Source organism: Orycteropus afer, unplaced genomic scaffold, assembly GCF_000298275.1.
Source record: "Orycteropus afer afer isolate SDZICR_OR568_19922 unplaced genomic scaffold, OryAfe1.0 scaffold00057, whole genome shotgun sequence".
In the NCBI taxonomy this organism is placed as follows: Eukaryota; Metazoa; Chordata; class Mammalia; order Tubulidentata; family Orycteropodidae; genus Orycteropus; species Orycteropus afer.
Genome location: NW_006921644.1, coordinates 5,878,003 through 5,901,075, shown reverse-complemented (window position 1 = coordinate 5,901,075; position 23,073 = coordinate 5,878,003). Strand labels below are relative to the sequence as shown.

At 53.2% G+C, this 23,073-nt stretch overlaps 1 protein-coding gene across 1 annotated transcript in view; it reads right to left on the bottom strand.

Moving 5' to 3' along the window:
• Positions 1–23,073, bottom strand: part of LOC103195540 (c-Maf inducing protein) — a 232,672-nt gene that overhangs the window by 78,390 nt on the left and 131,209 nt on the right. Inside the window, exons 2-3 of the mRNA XM_007939123.2 lie at positions 15,305–15,430; positions 869–919 (exon numbers count right to left, since the gene is read on the bottom strand). Of these exons, the coding sequence (XP_007937314.1) occupies positions 869–919; positions 15,305–15,430 (177 nt within the window). The remainder of the gene's footprint in view (positions 1–868; positions 920–15,304; positions 15,431–23,073) is intronic.

The window sequence follows — 23,073 nt, the reverse complement described above, 5'->3', positions numbered from 1 at the left end:
GCACCAGGGAGCGCCCCTCCTGAGGCATGAGCGGAACCCAGAATGTACCCTTGGCCATCCGGACACCACACCCAGCGTTAAACCCCACACACAGACAGCCGTTCACCCTTCATAGCCCTTGAGCTTACTGTAAAGATGACATATACCCGTCATTCCCGCCATCCTCTGCTGCTGCTGCAAGGCCACAGGCCTCACAGGGCTCGCTCAGATGACAAGGTGCGGTTAAGAGGCAGACTGCTCAAGCTCCACACCCCAGGCATCACGTCAAGGTTTCCAGCACCTCAACCACGGAGGAGAACACCTCGACTGCAGAGCAGAGCACACACGTCCTCAGATGGTAAGGAGACTGGCCCCGGGTCTTGCAAGCAGTCAACAGAAAGCTCACTTCCCTTTTTATGCTAGAAAGCTCCAAACCATCCCAGGTAGAGCCAGACCCAGGGAATGAGGCCAAAGAACCAGAGAACTCAGAGAGCACAGACCATGTAAATAGGGCTTGAGTTTTTAAACCTCAGGCAAATTTACATTTTGCCCACTCTTCAGAAGTGACTTCCAACCCAGCATCTTGAGGGCCAGAGGCCTGCCTCCTCTAGCCCCTAGGGTTCACCCTCATTATGAGAGCAAGCGGTTCTATGAGACTTTCAGAAGCAGGCACCAGAGCTGGAAGGCTCCTGAGCTGTTGGAGCCTTGAGGGTGGAAGACATCCACGCCTAGACACAGGAAGTGGGCAGAGGGCTGTGTGACATGGAGCAAGGTTGACCAGCTGAGCCGCTGGCCAGGCAGGCGTTAGTGGGCTTCCTGCCTGTGGCTGAGAGACCAGCTTCCGGCCAGCAGGCAGCTGCCGCTAACAAGCCACTGAGTCAAGACTTACCTTCCACTGCAGAGAATGGAACCACTGGTCTCGCAGGTAGCTGTTGGCGGCCTGCAACGACAAGAAAGAACAGCAAGGTCCGGTCACTGGTTTGGAGCACGTAAGAGCATTCCACAGGCCTGCGTGTAAGCCCAGCCTGCTCTGCCGGGCAGTGCCTGTCCTGCCAACCCCACCAGTCTTCTGCGGGATTTGCCGAGCTACACCCACTCAGTGCAAAGCCCACACAGAAGTAGTCCCCAGGGGGGCTTTCTGGAAAAAAGACAGCCCTGCCACGGGGGCTGACTCTGCTGGGTGTGAGTGACCAGGTGTTGCTGGCCTAAAGGACTTTAAACTGCATGCTTCTTGACTTGCTCAGGATCACTGGAGGGGCCAGGCTGAGGTGGGAAGCCCCGTCCACCAGCACACCCTGCCAGGCAGGAGGCACAGCTGTGAGGGTGACGGGAGCTGGTGGTGGCTGGGTGCCACCTCTGCACCAGGTGCAGCAGGGTCATTTCATCACTCCTCACAGCAGCCCTGCAAGATAGGAGCCCTATCACTGTGCCCATTCCACGAAGGGAAACAGAGGCTGAGACCTCGCATCAGCTAAGCAGACTCAAACTCCGGCAGCCTGCCTTCCAGGCCTACCAATTTAACCACTGCACTGCGTCTGCCAACAGAAAGCCTTGGTAGGAAGCACCCAGCCTTGAACTCAGGAAGACTGAGGTGACAAGTCCCAGCTGGGAGCAAGCCCTTCCTTGACCCACACCTCACTAGTTCTGAGCCCTCACTTCCCATCTGTGAAATGGGGGTAACAACTCCGATCTTACAGGGATGCTAGGAAGACCAGGAAGGATTCTTGTAAAGCATATGGAACTGTGCGTGGCACACGGCAAGCATTAAACAAAAGGCAGCTATTCACCATGGTCATTGTCACCTTCCCCATCAGTTCCCCTCAGAACAAGCTGCTGCCCCCTCCCCTCATCAGTCCCGGCAGACTGGCTCCTAACAACAGCAGGAGGGCTGTGCACGGGCCTGACGCTTCCAGGTCTTGAGGTAACCCTGTGACGTCAGGACCATCACCATCATCATACTTATGGTACAGACAGGAAACTGAGGCTCAGAGAGGTTAAATATGACTTCACAGGTAATAGGTGTAGGGCCAGGAATGGAGCCAGGTGGATCCACTCATGCTGGAAGCCAGAGTTACGGTATTCACTGTTTTCCACCTACCTTCCAACCAGCAAGGGCAGACACAGGCCCATGGTACCCCATCAGATCCCACAGCTCTCCGCTGCAAACCACCCTGTGCAGCTCTCTGGCAAAGGCCTGCCCCTCCGTCCAAGCATGTGTCCACCTTCTGCCCCAACGCAGACACACGTGCACATGCACATGAACACACATGAGCATACACAACTTTCGCTCACCCTCATTCAAAGAGACACTTAAAATGCCTTCCGGGTCAACAGATTGCAAGCCCCACCTACCAAATCATCTAAGAAACATCAGCCACTCCCCCGGTCAGAGTATTGAGACATCTCTGTGTTTGGAGGAATGAACCACTTCACTGGTAAGCGGTGAGCTCAGCAACTCGTTCCAAACCTGAGCAGATTCAGACCAGGCAGGCTGAGGGAAGCCCTCGCTTGGCACGGGGAAATTGACAATGGCTTAAGTCTCACACAGACCCAGGCTTAAGTTCCGGCTCCACCACGGTCGAGCAGTGGGACCTGGAGCAAGTCATTTAAGGACACAAAGCCTGGGCCACCTGAGTGAGGCCGTGAAGGCTGAAGAGGACCTCACCACAGAAGAAACAGCCCTGGGGAGTCTGCTGCTGTGCCGCCTCCTACCAACACGCACTTAGCTCTTTGGTCTCAGGACAATTCTTGCCCGTCAGGTGACAAGACATACCCCACGCTCAGGAAGAGAGACATCCCTGTAAAGTGCCTGTTCAGCACCGAGCCCAGCACGTGCAAAACGCTGTACAAACAGCAGCTGTCAGTACCAGCAGCAGCCACGGCCCGTGGGGCCAGAAAGAAAGCTGGACAGACCCTCCTGGAGAAAAGCCCAGTCTGTAGCCTCTGCTGATTTCCAGTCACTCGTGTGACATCCCCAAACCTGAGGTGGCAGGAGATGGGCATCACTAGCTCCTGTGAGCTGGTATAAACAAATCAAAACAAACAAACTCACTGCCATCGAGTTGAATCTGACTCACAGCAACCCCTCCTTGGGTTTCTGAGGCCGTATCTCTACAGAAGTAGATTGCCCAATCTTCCTTCCATGAGCTGGTACAACCAAAACCAAGAACCAAACACACTGCTGTTGAGTCGGATCCAACTCATAGCGACCCCTCCTTGGGTTTCCAAAGTGGTATCACTACGGAAGTGGATTGCCCAACCTTCCTTCCAAGGAGTGGCTGGTGGGTTTGAACCGCCAGCCTTCCGGTTAGCAGTCAAATGCCTCAGACACTACGCCACTAGAGCTCCTGAACTGGTATAAGGCCCCGCAAACCCCTGAGCATAATTCTACGCTTCTCACCACACCAGGGAGGACAGGGAGGTGGAGAGGGAGGCAGACACAGTAGCAACCCCCCAAAGATGTTCACATCCTAACCACCTGTGAATAGGGGACCTGGTGAAACGGGCTTTGTGGATGAGGTTAAGTTAAGACCCTTGAGATAGGCGAGTGACCTGGGTCATCCAGGGGGCCCTAAATATACTCACCAGGGTCCTTGTAGGAGAGAGACATGAGGGCCAGAGAGTCAGAGACACAGAGAGTCAGATGACACAGCCACAAGCCAAGGAATGTGGACGGCCTCTAGGGGTGGGAAATGGGTTCTCCCCTGGAGCCCCCAGAAAGGAATGCACCTGTCGCCACCTTGATGTCGGCCGGTGGGGCGGGGCCGGAATTCTGACCGCCAGCACTGCACGGTGATAAATGTTGTTGCCGCCAAGATGGCTCCAACCCATGGCGACTGAAGCCCACCCGGACCTGCACCATCCTCACAGTCTGCCCTGCTTGAGCCCACACTGCAGCCTCCGTGTCGGTCCATCGCAGGGAGGGTCCTCCTCGTTTTCGCTGGCCCTCCACTTCACCAAGCATGAAGCCCTTCTCCAGGGACTGATCTCTCCTGCTAACATGCCCGAAGTACGTGATACGAAGTCTCCCCATCCTTGCTTCCAAGGTGCATTCTGGCCGTACTTCTTCTGAAACGGATCTGTTCACTGCTTTTGCAGTCCATGGCATATTTAATATTCTTCTCCAACAGCATAATTCAAAGGGATCGATTCTCCTCCTGTCGTTCTTATTCACTGTCCAGCTTTCACGTGCACAGAATACACGAGCATTGTTTTAAGCCACAAGTTTGTGGTCATTACTCCAAGCAGAAAGAAGAAATGATACAGGAGGGGTGGCCCGATTGGTTTAGCACTGAAGACAGCAGTTCTAAAGGCTCTGAGGGTCTGCAGTGGCCCACACTGGCTGGGCCAAACAGCCTAGTAAAGACAACATGCAGGAAGGAAGAGAGGAGATGGGGAGAGAAGGAGCCCCCAGCCCAGGACCTGCCCCACCCCATTACATTACAATGAGGTGCCTGCGCAAGTCCACAAGGGAAGGGACCACGTTATGCCCTGCCCACCTCTGTGCCCCAAAGCCTGGGTCAGCATGGGCTCCATGAAGGAAGGAAGGAAGGAGTGGGTTATGAGCACCTGAAGGAGGAGGGCCTTATTTCTAAATCCACAGCATTGATTAGCAGTGTCTGCTACACAGTTGGAATCCTTTGGTTGTTGATTAGCAGTGTCTGCTACACAGTTGGAGGCCCTCGGTGGTTGATTAGCAGTGTCTGCTACGCAGTTGGAGGACCTGTGAATGGTTAACACGCTGGGCTGCTAACTAAAAGGTTCGAGCTTCAAGTCCATCCATAGGTGTTTCAGAAGAAAGGCCTGGAGATCTGTTTCTCAATCAGCCATCAAAAAGCAACCCTACGGAGCACAGTTCTACTCTAATACATGTGAGGTCGCTGTGAGTCAGAATCGACTCCGTGGCCACTGGTCGGCACACACTCAGGGTTGGGCACGTGAGTGCAAGAACGAACGGACAGGCAGACAAAGGAAGCCACAGGAAAGCAACGTGCTGCTCGAACCTGGTAGATGGGAACTAGCAGGAGACTCCTTCCCCGTAGTCCAGCCCCACTCAGACGCCTCTGTGTCTGATGACTGAACCAGCCCTTCCCATTCTGGGGGCCTCCCTACTTTGGGCTGCTGGGCCACATCCCCCAGCTGCCCCACTCGAGTCCATTTTCTAAGCCTGGTTCCCAGGCTCCCCTCCAGTCTTCCAGCACATTCTCTTCCTCCTTGAGCCGGTGCATGTCGGCTGCTGCCTCCCAGAGCCTGAAGGAGCAGAGCTGCAGGGCCTTGCTGGCCCCGTGTTATCCCTCTTCTTCCTTCTGGAAAGCAGAGGCTCAATGCATTCTCCTCACAGGAGTGCTCAGCAATGGCATCGCCACTGACCCTGGATGTCGATAAATTCAGAAGTGCGTGTCTTTCCTCATAAGGGAGTGTGTGAGCCCTCCCCCCGACACACCCACATCTAGTCCTCTGTCCATTTTGTTTGCCTCGAGATCCACTCAACTCTAGGAGGTCAGCGGGGCATTCCGGAAAGAATGTGGGTGTGGGTCCAACACAGCAGCCTCACCAAGGTGATGCAGGGCTGACTGACCGTGCAGGCCAAGAGCAACCGCAGCCTGTGACCCTTCCTGGGTGTGAGCGCTGAGCAAAAAGCTCTACATAGGTCTCCTTTGATGGCACTTCCACCACTCGCAGTTTACAGACAGGCAAATGAGACTCAGAGCAGGCAAAGGGCCCCACTGCACACCCAGCAGCCCCTTGTCTGACAGGTGACCTCCCACTCCTAGGACCGGTTTGCTTTTCACCTGCTTCCCTGACCCTTCTCATTCCCGCTACTTCTTAGGGCCTATATCCCATTGCTCCATGGTTGGTCCCTCCCACAGACTGGGAAGGGAGGGACGAGTCACACAGGATGTATCGCTGCTGCCTGGTGAGCCTGGCGCTGAATGAATTAATGCCACCACGGGTGCAGCACCATGCCAGCCGAGGCAAGGGCTCAGGGAGGCAGGGCCAGCCAGCAAACATATCCAGGAACCGCTGAAAGGAAGGTGGCCCAAGCCCTCCTGCCACGTTGCCTCTAGGTTATGTGCACAGGCCTGGGCTGTGCTTGTCCGCTGCACTGAAGGAGGGGAAAGAATGAGGCTTTAGGTATGAGGTCAGGGGGATTTTAAGCATCACCCAGCCCAGGGGTTCTCAGTCTTTTGGAGGTGGTTATGGACCCCTTTAAAAGCTTGAAAAAGGCCCTGGATTCACACCCAGGCAATGCGAGAAGCTGTTTCAGTGCATCACCAGGTTAGGGACCAAGGTCTAACCTCATCTTTTCTCTCCCACCATTTTTCTGATGAGGAAATGAAGGTCTCACCTTGCTGTCATCATCTTTAGTGCTCTTCACCAATATTCCTAGCTCTTTTCCTTTCAGACACGTGATAGGCACATTTCATGGCCATGTGACTTGCTTTAGGCAATGAAATGCAAGCTGACACAACGTGTCACTTCCGGGTGGAGGCCTTCAAAGCTGGTGCACTATTTACCACTTTTCCTTCCCCTGCCACAGTGATGAAGAACCTTCTGATACCCGCTGTCCTACCAGGAGGGCTCCCAGGTGACCCTGACAGGCACGCAGCATGAGAGAAACGAACCTTTGCCACTTCAGGCCACTGAGGAGGTGGGGCTGCTTGTCACTGTGGCAAAACCTAGCTTGTCTTCACTGGTCCATTTGCTCATGATGAAACAGGATACTGTGGCAGCTGAGTTTTCCCTTTCACTTGTCAATCAATCATAACATTCATGTCCACTGTGCCCAGATCTTGCTGAAGGTATTATGGAAGATAAGATACTAAGATAAATCAGCTCCACGCCTGACAGACCCTACTTCAAACCTGCTGTAACCAGCACGTGCTGGAGATGACAGGCATTCATTCACAAGAACCAAGTGTTCTCATCTCTGCCCAACTGCACATTCAGGAACATCACATCAGTGCCTGAAAATCAGCCATGATGGAAGTATTTACACCACAGAAATTGGCAGATGCTACAAACGAGGGTTTTCTTTCCTGTAGGCTTTATTTCTTCACAGCAGCATCCTGCTGACAAAGGAGGAAGAACTTGGAGCCCTATTCTAACTGTCTCAGAGGCCCCACCTTCGGAGCAAGGGAGTGGGCCAGTCCCTCCCTCCAGAAGGAGGCGACCTGCCTCGTACTCAGGACCATTTCTCTTCCTGCAATGACTGAGCCAGAGGTTGTGACAGGGTGGGCAGTAAACTCCTTATATCGGCTTTTCTGGTTTGGAAGAAGGACAGAGGCTGCTAGGGATGTCCTGAACCCCAGTACAGGCATCTCTAAGTGGCTTCCAAGCAGACAGGAAGTTGCCCACACTGCACCCTGGGTTGGAGGAGGCCATGTTTGTGCAGACTCCCCTACACAGCCGTAGGGAGCCTAGCTAGCCCAGCCCAGCAGAAACAGTGGACACAGCTCTAAGAGATTCTAGAGGGTCACTTAGGAGAATTAGGTCAGACCCAAGAAAGCGCCCCCCACCCAGTCCCTGGAAACAGTCAAGCCCACTCAGGCCAGTTTCACTTCTATTAGAACGCTTTCCGACACTGAAAGGGCGCTGTTCCAGGCAAAATCTGCCTAATTTCCTCCTCAAAGCTGCCAAGTTCTCTCTCATTGTTGTATTGTTTGCAGAGGTGAGAAAAACAGCCAGGGGTGCACTATGGGCGACTGTTGCCAAGTCCCTACTCCCGCCCAACTTCTTAGGGAAAAAACACACCTGCTTTCCAAACCGGAAAGGTCTTTCGATTCGGCTTCCAGTAAGAAGGGAAGCCAGACCCGCCAGGCCTCGCCGCCAGGGTTTGGGGTAAACAGTCACCCAGCCTCCCTGGATACGTCACTGAGACCAGTCAGATCACAAAGCGTCCCAGGAAAAGGCAGATGCTCTAGGAAGGGCTCTTTCCTTGCTCCTGGTCTTGCCAGAAACTTTGCCTTATTTTTTTCCCTCTTAATTGTGATTTGGGTGAAAGTTTACAGAGCAAATTGGTTTTCCATTCAATAACTCACACACGCTTTGTTTTGTGGCACTAACTGTGGTCCCCACACTGTGACAGATGCTTCCCACTTTCCCCCTGTGGTAACCATTCCCAGCCCTTTCTTCCTGTCCCTTCCTGCTTCTGAGCTTATCCCTGGGAAAACACCACCCGTGGGTCTCGTGGGGTTGGTTGTTCCAGGGAGCGCACCCCTCCCTGGTGTTACAGGTCTATGTTCGAGGGATGAAAAGCTGTGATGCAAACAGACACACACACATCCATGCTCGTCAGAAGATGGCAACAACCTGGTGGGGCCCCAAGTCTGTGGCCCTCAGACCACAAGTCTTCAAGCCTGGAACTGAACTCACTCCTGGGGCTCAACTTGCAGACAAACAACAGACAGGCCTACAATGAGACTTTGCTTTCTGAGCAGCAGATCTGTGTCCCTTCTTCTGTGATAGGTGGAAGGCCAGCTGGAGGCAGGAGCCCCCAGAGGACAGTCTGCCACCACGCCACTCCTCAGTTATCTGCCACCCCGTCCCAACAGCCAGCAAGGAGCACCCCACGATGCCTTCACTGTGCCATTTATATGCACTTATGTGGCTGGCCTCCTTGCAATGGAATGCCTGCAGAAGGGGCATTAGGGAGCAAAGAAGAAAAATATGTCCTTTCTGCAACCAGAGAGTCTAATAACAAGGCATTAGGGGAGCTCAGGCCGGAAAATACAAAGCATCCGGAAGCACATGGATAGGGCTGAGGCGCGAGGCGGGCGCCTTCGTCTGGCCACTTGACTACTGGTGGCTGGCTCAGAGGCTCCAGACTGGGGAGAAGGTGCACTGGCCTGAAACTCTGTCTCAACCTTCCCTAGACAGGCCGTTCCTCGAGGTCTGTGAGGAACCAACTCAACTTCTAACAAAGTGGGAGCCTCGTAAGGAAGTGCCTGGGAGAGAGGCACAGAGAACAAGGCAGGAAGTGGACAGAGAGAGTGAGGCCTGGAGGAAGACCCCTGGAGACAAAGAAAGAAATCCAAGGGAGCCACAGAGAGACAGGCAGGGAGTGGACCACAGCAAGAGAGAAGGAGAGGAAAGAAAGGAGGGAGACAGAGAAAACAGTCAGACAGAGACTGAGACAGAGACACTGCGACAAGGAGAGATGGGGGCACGGGAAAGAGCCGTGGGGCCTGAAGCAGAGAACAGCTCTTCCCACGCGGCGATGAGGCCCTGCTGAGGGACACAGGGGCTGGAACGTCAAAGAACCCTGCGGCTCAGAGGTGGTTTCCCCTGTGAGGGGTCCGGCACCCTGAGCGTGAGGCCAGGACCAAGTTTCCAGAGCATGGCGCTGCCCAGTGGAACTTCCTGCAGGGCAGGAAATGACGAAGATCGGTGCTGCCCAATGCCGTTGTCGTGGCTACTGAGCCCTCGAAATGTGGCCCATGCAACTGACAAACTGAATTTTTCATTTAGTTTAATAAATTACATGTAAACGTAAACAACCGCATGTGGCTAGTGGCAACTGCACCCATCGTGCGGGTCATGGAGCTCAAACCCTCTGTGGGCAGAAGCACTCACACCAAGCTCTTCACATTGGCCTGGACCTGGCTGCGCCTCCATCCCTTCTCCCACCCAGAGCAGGGAGAATCTGTCCTCAGGGCCCCAGGGTTTCTGTTCTGTGGTGCCTCGGTTCTGGGTACTGTTACAACATATTCTGCATGAATCAGGACAAACTCAAATGAAGCGTCTGGACTGGATCGGCTGAACGAAGCACGATTCACACCTCTGAGTGCCACTGTGGGAGCCTGGACCCCATCCCACCCAGCCTCCATGGCGTGTGGACCCCCCAGCCTGGGGCCCATCTCCAAGCTGACGCGGAACCATCTGCATAACCGACAGCCACACACGGGCCCATGAATCACGCACAGCCTTCTCTGGGAGGAAGAGGGGGAGGGGGTGACGAGACCACAGCAAGGCAGGAGCCGATCCAGGCCTATCTGCCCTGGCCCGGTGGAAACAAAGCAGGGGAGAGGCAGGTGGCAAACAGGAGCAGGGGGCACCCACCTGGGCCCTCCGAAGGACAGGGCAGAAGGCCAAGAGTGTCTGCTTCCCCTGCCCTGGCGCTGCTCCGGCTCTGGGTCCAAGGCGGCTGCCTCCTCCTCCTCCTCCTCCTCCTCCTCTCCAGCCGCTGGCTCCCAGGGCGTGCAGGCTGCACCACCCGTGAGCAGGGGGCAGCGAGAGAGTGGGAAGGATGCCGAACAGCCAGAGGCCCGCCCGCCGGACGCTTGTCAGCATGGCAGGGGGAGCTCTGACGTGTGGCTGCAAGCCCGGCCAGGCAGGCGGGTCACACAGCCGGGCCCTGGCCAAGGCTCGGTTAAAGGGACATTCCCAGCACTGCCCAGGTCACCTGACCTCACAGCCTCACTGTCCCTCTGTCAGCAGGGGGAGGGGAAGGGAGCGGAGGGCCTGAGGCTCTGGCCTCCTGCAGTGCAGTGACTTGTGCAGTATGGTCCTTCTAGCCATGGTCTTTGTGACTCCCACCAGATGACTGGGTACCAAAACCAAACCAAATTCACCACCAGGGAGTCAATTCCGACTCCAGAGACCCCCTTTGGGTTTCTGAGGTGGCAAATCTTTACGGAAGTAGACTGCCCAGTCCTCCTCCCACAGAGTGGCTGGTGGGTCTGAACTGCCAACCTCTGGCTAGTAGTCAAATGCCTTAGGCACTATGTCACCAGAGCTCCAGATGACTGGGTGGAACTATGCAAATATGCGGTGCTTGTGGCCCAAGACGGGGAATGGACAGTTCGTTAATAATGCCAGTGAGGTGCATGGCACCCTTGTGGGGGCGGGACCGTCCATATAAGGTATATGGAATCCTTACGGGGGACTGGTCAGTTGTGCCATCTCCCTAGGCTTAAAATGAGCCATCCAGAGCCATCACTACCATCAAGAAAGAGGAGCCAGTCAGGGGGCAGGAGTGCACGGAGGGAAGGACACAGGGAAGCAGTAACTATGGGGAGGAAGTAGGAGGGGAGCTGTTGCATTGGGGTAAATTGCAGTCAATGCCATGAGACAAAGTGTACATGAACTGCTGTATGGAAAGTGAATCTGCTCTGTAAATTTTCACCCAAATCACAATTAAAAAAAGAAAGAAAGAAAGAAAGAAGAGCCAGGAATGGAGCACGACCTTTGGACCTGAGATCCCTGCGCTGAACCTCCTCAACCCAGGAGACAGAGAGCTACGCCAGAGACGGTGACAAAGTGGCAGAGAAATGGTGGCAGCAGAACCAAGAGACCAGCAAGAGATGGAGTGGTGGGCTTCCTGGCCCACGAAGCAAGCATCTGAGTGCCTTCGGGCAGGAGGCTGGCTGGCAGAGTGGGGTGCCTCTCTGGGCACCAATCGGCAAAGCTAAAAGAGCTCTGTAACCTTGCCGGAGCAGGGCAGAGGACAGGCCGAGGGGCCGAGGGCCGAGAGAGACCTGCCTTTGGGCACGGCTGAGTGGAACCTACCCTGATCTAAGAACTGTATCCTGAGTGTTCCTGATCCTGAGTTGTAACCTGTTACTTCCCTAATAAACCCCATAATCATGAGTTTTGTCTGTGAGTTCTGTGTGGCCACTGCAATGAATTACTGAACCCAGCAGAGAAATACAGTGCTGTTGGAGGGACAGTGGTGTCAGAAATGGTAAAAAGGCTGGAGTAGAGGCTTCACAGGAATCAGCCTCGGACTTGCTGATCTCGATCCTCTCCCCACCTGTGAGGCTAGAGGACATTAGATGCCACCACCAGGCCATTCTCACACCTTCCTAGGGAGTAGGGGCTGCCCGCTGCAGCCCCAGAGGCAAGGAGCCCCCTCCTGGGGACAGTGTGGCCACCCAGCACATTGCAGGGAATGAGGCTCAGGGCCCCACCTCCCCTTACAAGCTCTTTCAAGCATTCCCCTCCCTCTGTCTCTCGCATTCCCCTTTGGCCTTGCAACCACCTTGATCCCACTAGTGTCCCCCCACTCCTCAAGAGTTTGCAAGGATCCCTACTACCCTCAGGACATAGCCCGTGGACTCTTCACTTGGCTAATAGGCCTCTAGGATCCAGCTGTGACCCAACAGCCCCAGATGTACCCCACGCACCCTTGAACCCCACCTCGCCCTCCCCTCCAGCTGCGGAACACCGCCTCACACTCATGCCTTGCACCCACCACTCCCTCTGGCTGGACGTGTGCCTCCTCTCCTCTCCCTGCCATGCCCAGCTCTAATGTCATCATCCCTGGGGAGCCCTCTCTGCTTCCCTACCCCAACCAATGAGTCACAGGGGCCTCTGGGGCCCTGTCCTTCTGGGATGTGCCTCTATTTCAGCCGTTTTCTCAGGAGTCACTTGTTTGTGGCTCTGTCTCCCCAGAGGCCCAAGGAGCTCTTCAAGAATAGGGCCAAGGGGTTTTCACCTACCTCCCTGGCACAGGGAGGGGCTGGCTCAGTGCAGGAACGGCAGGAAGAACACTGGGCAGGGAGGCTCTGGGTGGGGCAAACAGTTAACACACTTGGCCACTAACCAAAGGCTGGAGGTTCAAGTCGATCCAGAGGCAACTCAGAAGAAAGATCTGGTGATGGACTTTAGAAAAATCAGATGCTGGAAACCTGATGAAGCGTGGCTCCACTCTGACTCACACAGGGTACCCGTGAAGCAAAGTCGACTTCAGCAGCGGGACTCGTAGTCCTTGGGATCGTCCTCCTCCCCTGCCACTGCCCACCCCAGCTCCAAGGAGCCTGCAGCTGGCTGCCCCCCCAGATGCTCTGCACTGTGTCAGTCATCAAAAAGGCAAGGGGGACGCAGAGGCAGAGTGGCAGGGGCAGGCAGAGTCCATCTCCACGATAGAGAGTGAGCAACCAGGCACACAAGGGAGAGCAGGACTGTGCTGATGGCAGGGAGAGGGGAGATGGGGAGGGGCACACATCCCACAGGAGACTGAGAGCAGAAGGCATCAGAAGGGAAGAAACTGGCCAGAGTCAGGCTCAGGTGTCCCCCCAGAGGACTTCCCCACACGGTGTGGCACTGTTCGCCCAGCACCCCCAGAGCCCCAGCTGGCGAGCCTTGGCTCCAATGAGGTCACATAACTGAGCGGCCACTTTTGCAAGAGGTTTCAGGGAACATCTCTTTGGGCTTAGGGGGCTGAAAGAGAGAAAACCATGTGTGGGTTTCACCAGCCTCCCACTGATGGGAAAGCAAGTTTCATCCAGGTGAGGAGGTGCCTACTGGGATGTGGGGGGACCCCCTGAAATGATGGACCTATGTTTATGGGTGTGCCGCTATATGCCCAATCATTTTTGTCTGCCACTTCTCCTTTCTTAAGGCACCTACCTATGCCCCTCAATGTGGTCCTGGTAGGAGGCCCAATCACAGGACACAGCTCCTTGTGGTCAAGGGTGGGCACCTAACCCAGGGCAGTGCTTTCCCTAGGGGTGCACAGGACTGCAGCAGAGCCAATCAGAATCTTCCATGGGAGTTTATATAAAGATACTGGAAAGAAAAAGGGTTCTCACTTTTTTAAGGGTTACTAACTCCAAGAATGTGGCTTGAGGCTGCCAACAGCTATATTTCCCACCACATGGCAGATACACAACAGTAGAGTCAGGGTATGAATATGAATACTCAAGACTGAATATGAATGGCATTATTTCAGCCCTGAATCCAGCCATGCCTACAGTCCTCTCAGATGTCCCAGGTACTTTCATACAGTTGTTGTTAAGTGCTGTTGAGTCATCTCTGACTCATAGTGACCCTATGCACTGGGTCACTGCCCAGTCCCACACTAGCTCCATGATCCTTGCTATATATACTTGAGCCCATCGTTGCAGCCACTGTGTCAATCCATTTCATTGAGGGCCTTCCCCTCTCTCATTGACTCTCCACTTTACCAAGCATGATAACCTTCTCCAGGGAATGGTTCCTTCTGACGACATGACCCAAGTAGGTGAGATGAAGTCTGGCCATTCTCACTTCCCAAGAGCATCCCAGCTGCACTTCCTCCAGGACAGATCTGTTAGTTCTTTTAGCAGTCCATGGTTTCAGCATTCTTCACCAACACCACAACTCAAAAGCATCAACTCTTCTTCGGTCTTCCTTATTCATTGTCCAGCTTTCACATGCATATGAGGTGACTGAAAATACCATGGCTTGTGTGAGGCACACCTTAGTCTTCAAGGAGACATCTTTGCTCTTCAGAACTTGAAGGAGGTCCTTTGCGGCTAATCTGCCCAGTCCTCTATGTTATCTGATGTCCTGACTGCTGTTTCCATTGGTGCTGATTGTAGAACAAAGTAATATGAAGCCCTTGACAACTTCAATCTTTTGTCCATTTATTGTGATGCTGCTTATAGGTCCAGTTGTGAGGATTTTTTTTTTCTTTAAGTTAAGGTATAATCCATACTGCAGACTGTATTCTTCAACCTTCATCAGTAAGAGCCTCAAGTCACCCTCACTTTCAACGAGCAAAGTTGTGTCATCAGCGTATCACAGGCTGTTCATGAACCTTCCTCCAATCCTGATGCCACGTTCTTCTTCATAAAGTCCAGCTTCTCAGATTATGTGCTCAGCATACAGATTGAATAAGTATGGTGAAAGGATACAACCCTGACGCACTCCCTTCTTGATTTTAAACCATGCAGTGTCCCTTTGTTCTGTTCAAACGACAGCCTCCTGGTCTATGCATAGGTTCCTCATGAGTACAATTAAGTGTTCTGGAATTTCCATTCTTCTCAATGTTACCCGTAATTTGTTATGATCCACACAATATTTGATTCTCCTTATGCCTCTGCTAGTTTGAACAGAATTTTTGCTATTTCCAACCAAGAGTCCTGACTAGGACACCTGAGCACATATGAGCATTTTTCTAAGGAGACAGCTCACACGTCCACCAGAGTCTCAGAAGACCTAGACCAACAAGAAACAAGCAAGCTCCTCGCCTGAAGCACAGCAAACGGCAAAACTTGTTGCTAATTTATTTTTCACAGGTTTCTAGGGTCTAACAACTAACCTTGTTGCTCAGTTTCCTCATCTATAAATTGGGAGATCATACAACCATTATTGTCAGGAGAAACAAAAGTACAATATGTGACACCCCTAGACTGCCTGGGATACAGCAGGAGCTCAATGCATGCTCATTCCCTCTGGCTTCCCCCTGTTTACAACTGATTGTACCTGAAGCAAAAAAAAAAAAAAAAAACCGAGTTAAACAACCGTTCCTCCTAACAGTTGGCCGACTTTCTCTGAGGGCGAGGAGGGGGGTGGGGTGAGGGAGCAGAAACTGCTTACTCATGTTTACTGATCCTACCTGCAGTAAGACAGTCCCCCCAGGAATGGTGAGCTGTAAACAGTACTTCGGAGCGTTCTCCCAGGACAGCAGCTGAACATCTTCAATAGCACTGTAGGAAACGGAGTTTTCCATGTACCCAGTTGGCTGCAGGGAGAAAAGAAGGAAAAAAAAAAAAAACATGCATTGGTTACAAGATCAGGCATCCACCGGAGCCTCTGCAGAAGGCTCCTGAGAACACCCTCCCCTCTCATGACAAGAACAGAAATTCAGCAACTCTGGGGAGCAAAGAAACCGTGCACTTTCTCACTTAGTGGGGTACCGTGGGGAGGGGAAGGGCCATGGAGGAGACCCACCACTGTTGCTGGGGCAGAATCATGACTCAACTCAGGGCACCTCAAGGGCCAGAGCTGTGCTTACTCATTTTGGGGTGGGGGTGGGGCCGGCACCACGCAGAGCATGGGTCCCTCCATCCCCCGCCATTACCAAGCTGTCATCATCTCCTGCCCGGAGGCCAACAAGAGCTTCCCCATGGGTCTCCCTACCTCTCCTCTCCCTCTTTGAGAGCCATTTTCCACCCAGCAGCCGGCGCCATGCTCCACTGGACCACCCCACTCCCCTGTCCATTCTCTACGCAGCATCTGATGCCATGTTTCACTGGACTAACCCATTTGCTGTCCATTCTCTGTCCAGCATCTGGCAGCACGCTCCCCTGGACTGCCCCGGCCCTTGTCCACTCTCTACCCAGCGTCCGGTGGCATGCTCCACTGGACCACCCCGTCCCTTCTCTCCACCCACTATCCAGCATCACATTGCACCAGCCCACCCCATTCCCCTGCTCCACAGGCTCGAGGGCTCCCAGAACTCTGATAAGCATAGCCAGCCCTACTCATGATCCACAGGGCCCCAGGTGGTCTGGTTCCACTCCCACCTCAAGCCTTTCCTCCCATTACAGCTTGACGTGTGCCCTCCCCCCCCACACACACACACACAAAAGTTGAAGTTCTAACCTCATGGAGCCTGTGGACATGACCTTGTTTGGATATAAGGTCACTGAAGATGTTATCAGTTAACATGAGGTCATACCAGAGTAGGGAAAAAAAAAACCAGATCCACGCCTCTTTTCTATCTTCTGGCTTCTGCCCGCCATCCCCCGGCATTTCTTCACTGCCTGCAGATACATCTTTGCGGGCGTCTTCCGCCTTGTGACCTGTCTCTGTGGCTGTCCTCTTTCACAAGTCATTAGTCATGCAAGAATGGACCCACCCCACTCCAGTATCGTCTCAGTGACTGATGGTATGTTCAAGAAGGAAGACCCTATTTCCAAACAAAGGCACGTTCACAGATGCAGAGGCTAAGACTTCAACATGTCTTTTCTGGGGATACAATTCAATCCATAATGCCACCCAAAAGAGGACAGGGACTAAGACACATACACGCAGAAAGCCACTCATCTATGCCGAACAATACAGGGGATAAAAATCCATTCCTAAAATCCCACCAGCTGTGAGGGCTGCCGGGGAGTCACGAGGGTGGATCACGCCCACCGGGGACCTGATGCGCCAAACCAAGTGGCGGACTGGCCTCATTTTTCAAGAATTGTTCCACACAAGATACACAAGACACCCAAGCAGAAAGCCTGGAGACTTCTCTTTCCCACCACAGCCTCCTCGAGACCCTGTAATGGAAGGGGGCCTACCCCACGAAATGCACTTCACTAACCTGCTAACAGGAAGCTCTGGTGGCATAGTGCCTCAGGCACTTGACTGCTAACCAGAAGGCTGGCGGTTCAAACCCACCAGCTACTCCTCGGAAGGAAGATGGGGCAATCTACTTCCGTGGTGATACTGCCTCGGAAACCCAAGGAGGGGTCCTATGAGTCAGGGCCGACTCGACGGCACATGACAACAACAACAACAACCTGCTAACCAGGAGCCCTGCTGGTGGAATGCTTAAATGTTTGGCTGCCAACTGAAAGGTCAGAGGTTCAAACCCACAAAAGACCTGGTGATCTGCTCCTATCAAGGTGACAGCCCAGGAAACCCTACCGGGCAGTTGTACTCTGTGCTATAGGGTCACTAAGAATCGGGATTGACTGGCTCACCCACAGCACCAAGTGCCAACAGTGACATGCAGGACTGAAGGGGAGGGAAGGCACTCAGCCTCCTCTTTCTCGTGACCCTGGGTGTCCACCTGTGGGTTTCATCAGGTGACCTTTATCGTAAGTGGCAACCATGGCTTTTGGGGGAAGACCTTTTGTATAAAGCACGTGGTATTGCTTTCCCACTGTTTGAGCAGTACTGGCTAAAAGCAGAGTTTTAGAGTCAATGTGCTCATGTTTGAGCCACTTACTGTGTGACCTTATGCAAGGTACTATACCTCTCTGCACCTGTTTCTCCCAGTGGTGAAATGAGAAGTGAACAGATAGGACTACTGGGGATTAAAGGGGGTTTAGCAATGCACCTGGAACAGAAGAAGAGTTCAAGAAGAATGAACTATTGTCAGAAAGACACCTTCTCTGTGGTCTCCTCCCGCAAAGCTGACAGCCCCTGTCTAACCAAGAAAAGGTACCAGAGAAATCCCAGTTGAAGGACAGTCTACGGAACACCCGAGCAAAACTCTCTAAAACCACCACAGCCACCAAGTAAGATCTAAGAAAGGGCCACAGCCAAGAAGGGCTGTGTGGTCCCAGATGGGACATGAGGGGGACACCGAGGAGAGTCCAATAAAGTGTGGACTTTAATTATCACGTGTCAATGTGGGTTCTTTGGTTGTGCCAAATGTACCTCGCTAAGGTAAGGCGGTAACCAGAGTGGAGGCTGGGTGTGGGGTCACGGAACTCTTGGTGCTATCTCTGCAGCTTTTCTGTACATCTAAAGCAATTCAAGAATAAAAAGTTTATTCACCAAGATTAACTGCTGCTGCTGCCACTGTTGTCACTGTCACCATCAGTCATCGTCGTCGTCACCACCACCACCACCACCACCACCACCACCAGAGTCTAGACAGACTGCAGGTGGCCGGCGGCGACGTGGGTGGATCCAGACCGAACACCCCTCAACACTGCCCGTCAGCTTCAGAAGGAGCCTCCTCTGGTCCCTTCCAACCGCTGGGACCATTTTACATAGAACTGGCAACGCGACGGTCGCAGCTAAGAGAGGTTCCTGCATGGGGGTGGTGACTGCAGCTGTGAGCGACCCTGGAGGGTCTCCTAGGCTGTCATCTCTACAGGAGCAGACTGCCAGGCCTTTTCTCCCACACAGTGGCTGCCAGGTTTGAACTGCTGACCTGTCGGTTAGCAGCTGAGTGCTTAACTCTTACACCATCAGGGCTCCTGCATGGGCAGAAGGCTGACTTGATTAAATCAAGTTTTCCTCCACATGAGGAAAATCCAGCTCTAAGAGGTCAATCCAAGAGGCCATTAATCAGGTTAGAGGTTTGTTTTGTTTTGTTTTTAAGGGTAAAAGCAGTGTGTGACCTACAGCATGGCTGCACTTCCATGCCACCATCCGGTGGCACAGTGGCTAAGGCATCTGACTACTAATCAGAAGAGTGGTGGTTCAAACCCACCAGCCATTCCTCAGAAGGAAGACTGGGCACTCGACTTCTGTAGAGATACCGCCTCGGAAACCCAAGGAGGGGTTGCTATGGCTCAAAAGCAGTGAGTTTGGTTTTTGGTTCACGATGAGCAAAACCACTGGGACAGAAATCAGATTGGGGTGGCTGGCAACAGGTGTAGGAAGGGGGCTGATTACCAATGGGGATGGGGGACTTTTAGGGTGACAGAAATGTCCTGACTGTGGTCATGGTTACTTACCGTACGCATTTGTCACATCTCCCAGAGCCACACACTAAAAGGGATCAATTTTACTGTATATAAATTATAGCTCAGTAAGCCTGACTTAAAAAAACACATCTTAAAGATAATCTGGAATAGAATCTTTCTGATACAACCCTGTCAAGAGCACCCTGAGCGCTTCAGTGTACTCCCTTCCTGACTGTTTTATTACCATACACATAAAACAGAGCCAAAGTCAGACAGCGTAGATGCCGAGTAGCCCTTTTATCATGGAACGTTCCATCATTTGCATATCTGTATTCTGAACAAGCACCAAGAGATTATGATTTTACAGGCTGTGAAATGTCTACCGGGCAAGTATCTAATCACTGTCCTCCCCATCCCCCACTGGGCAGCCCTTGTTTCCTCTGTGCTACTATAAACAACTCTGAAATGAACATCCTTGTGAAACATGTTTTTCTACCCTATATTTAGGATTATTTCCTTAGGCCAGATTCCCAGAAATGGAATTACTGGGACAAAGGGTCAAAGCATATTTTATAACGTTGCCAAATTGCTCTCATTAAACAGATATTAGAGGGAACCAGGGAGCCCCGGCTACGGCTGGAGGGCCTTGGTCCTTGGCCTCCAGCCTGACGGGGTCCTGCTAGAAGCAAAGCTTGAACCCAGGTAAATTCTGGGCAACTGCACGGAGCCAAATGCCCGCGACGTGATGATGTTGCGGGTGTCAGAGATGCACAAGTCCACAAGCCGGGGTTCAGCTCCCAGGGACACCGTCTCCCCATGGGAGTCAGACGGGGCCAGTGAATCTTCCTGTGCCCTTAACTCTCGAGACATGATGTGGGCTGGTCCGGGGGTCTTCTGGCTGCCAGGAAGAGGCCGCTCCCACCCTGCCTTTGTTTCTGAGCTGCTTCATGCCCTGTCTCCCCAGCAATCCTGATCTGGGCCAGAGAAAGCCAGGTCTCAAGAGATCTAGGGAGGCCCTGTGTGGCCCCCAAAGGCCTGAGAGCCTGTCACTCCTCAACAGGCCCCTTCTTGGCCCTCCCATGCAGTCACGGTGGGTGGGGATGGGGTACCAAAGCCGCCCCAGAGCCGTCGCCCCCAAACTTCTGCAGAGCCAGCTCCATCACTCCTGCACTCTAAGAGCAAGAGCGAGCTACCTGCCCACAGCCTCTGCGGCTCAAGGCTCAACACTCAACGGGCTAGTCAGGAAGGCGCACACCTGCCCCAGGAGGTGGAAGAGGCTCCTGCCCCTGCAAGAGGAAAATCCCCCTGAGGGCAGGGCTGGAAACGGCTTGCCAGGGCACAGCAGGCTGTGTGTCATGGGGGTGGTCACTGCACAGAGGATAAACTCTGCCCAGCCCGATGCTGAGCAGTCTGTCCACTGGCATGAGGGGGCTAACAAGGATTCGCTCTCAGGCCCTGTAAGTCCCAGCTCTGAAAGAGAAACATGGAGCAGTGTGCGGGGAGCCCTCCCTGTCCCCATTGGTGCGGTCCCTGTGGTCCTGCCTGTCTGTATACTGAAACGCCTGAGACAAGTGACAACCACGGCAGTGAGAAGGACGCAGTCACATCCAGGGTGGGATGGTGGAGTGGCATGGGTTGGGGAGTGGACTTCAGCCCTCACGACCCCTTGCTGTTTATTGTTTTCAATGGCAGCCCAAGGGCACAGACCATCCACACCCCTGCAAAGGCCCTCCCACAGGGAAATGGTGCTGGTACTCTGGTTAGCACTCCTCGAGCCTGACAATGTGCCCAGGCCAGTGCTAGGGAGTTCACACATCCAACCGTGTGCAGCCTCACGACGACGGTGGGGCGGCTACATTTATCTGAATGCTGCAAAAGAAGAAAGTGAGGCGCAAAGGGGCTACAGCCTGCCAAAGGGCCCTGCTTTGAAAAGACAGGCCCAGGATCCAGGGTCAAGACTGTGTCCTCCACTTCCACGCTCTCTCAAACCCCTCCTGGCCATGGCCAATCTCCGGCAGCACCCACACACACCAACACCACAGAAGCAGACTCTGGGGGAAGGAGCTGGCGTGGAGCCAAGGCCAGGGTCAGCAGCAGCACTGTGGGGTCTCGGAGCCCTACCCCGGGAGTCCTGCTGCTGTCACCTGGCCTGGCAGATCCCCACAGCACGGAAAGCTCACTCGGCCCCGAGGGCAGAGATCCATGGACACCCGTTTGGGAAAGGCCTGTCACAACATTTTGATGTTCTCCTTAATCCCACATGGGGAAAACCCAGCAGCAACGGCAAAGGATGGGTAACAGTTTGTGACCAGACAGACCAGCCTGGGTCCCAGTCCCAGAGCAAACCTCCTCGGAGGCTTTCACACGCCCGCCCCTCCGCTTTCCTAAACCCCAGATAAAGGGCATGCCGGAGTTGGTGCAAATCGTGTGCCTGTGTAAACAACACGCATACGCATATCATGTGCAGAAATGACAAATTATGTAAAACAAAGCTCTGTCATAGTGCGGCCATGTGTACGCCACGCACGTCCTGTGACATTTCCAGAAGTGGATTTCTGCCTCATTCATCCTCATCCAATAGTCCAACAATGTTACTTCTCATCATAATTGTATAATAAACATGTAAGCCATAGTCAAGAAGTCACGGATCGAGTTTGGCAGTACCCCAGTAATCGAGAAATAAACAACTGAAACCATGTTTGCTCTCGGGCAGTTTGGTGGAGTTCCTGGTAGCTTATGAAAATATATTGTGCGGGGGCATAGTGCAGCATGCAAAAAATGTGTAATGGGTACGTTATTTGCATTAAAATACGAGAATTTAACTCTTCTTGTCACTCTACAGCCATTAGTATTATTATTACTGTCCACTAGTGAGCTAGGAGCCCTGGTGGCATAATGGTTACGTGCTCAGCTGCTAACTCAAAGGCTGCGGGTTCGAACCCACCCACTGGCTGTGCAGGAGAAAGAGCTAGCCACCTGCTTCGTAAAGCCCACAGCTGAGAAACCTCTGTGCAGCACTTGCACCGTAACCCATGAGGGCACTATAGGTCAGAACTGACGTGATAGCACCCAACAGCTGGTGAGCAGAGCTGTGACCCCTCCTGTTCAGAAGGGAGGGACCCACCCTCTCACTCAGAAGGGAGGGACCCACCCTGTAATGTCATCACCTCTCCAGCAACATGGCTCATGTGGAAAAGAGAAGTCTCTGCTGACCTCCTGAGAAGACGGGGAGTAAATAACTCCCATGTTCATCAGCTGGTCGATGCACAAACAAAGCGTGGTCTGAGATACACTCCTTGGAGAGAACAATCACGGGAGAAAGAAGGGCTGTGTATGCACAGGGAGACAGCTCAGGGGCAGGGGTGCATGGAGGGATGGACACAGGAAGAGGTGACTGCCAGGAAGAAGTGGGAGGGGAGGTGTTGCACTGTGGCAAATTGTGGTCAACGTCATGAGACAAAGTTTATGTGAACTGCTGTATGGAAAGGGAATTTGCTCTGTAAATCTTGACCCAAATCACAACTAAAAAAAAAGAAAAAGTGTGGTCTGTCCATGCGATGGGCTCTTACGCATCCATAAAGACTTCACCGTGGATGAATCCTGAGAACATCCCGCCGAGGGAAGAAGCCAGGCGCAGAAGACCACATATCAGATGGCTCCCCTGACATGAGACGTCCAGCACAGGCAAACCCACAGAGACAGGAAGCAGACTGGCAGCTGCCGGGGTTTGCGAGAATGGGGAGTAACTGCTTAATGGGTACAGGGTTTCCTTTTGGGGTGATGAGAACATTCCGGCCTTAGTTCTAGAAAGAGTGATGGATGCAAAAGCCTGTAAATACACTGAAACTACTGAACTGCACACTTTAAAGCGGTGACATCCACAGTCGCGAGTCTATCTCAATTTAAAAAAGGTAACAGTAGTGCCCATGCTTGTGGACAGCATTAAATAGGATGATGGATGCCATGTGTTGCTACTGTGCTGTCATCCCAAGAGGAAAGTGTGGCCATGTGGCCTCGAGGAGGA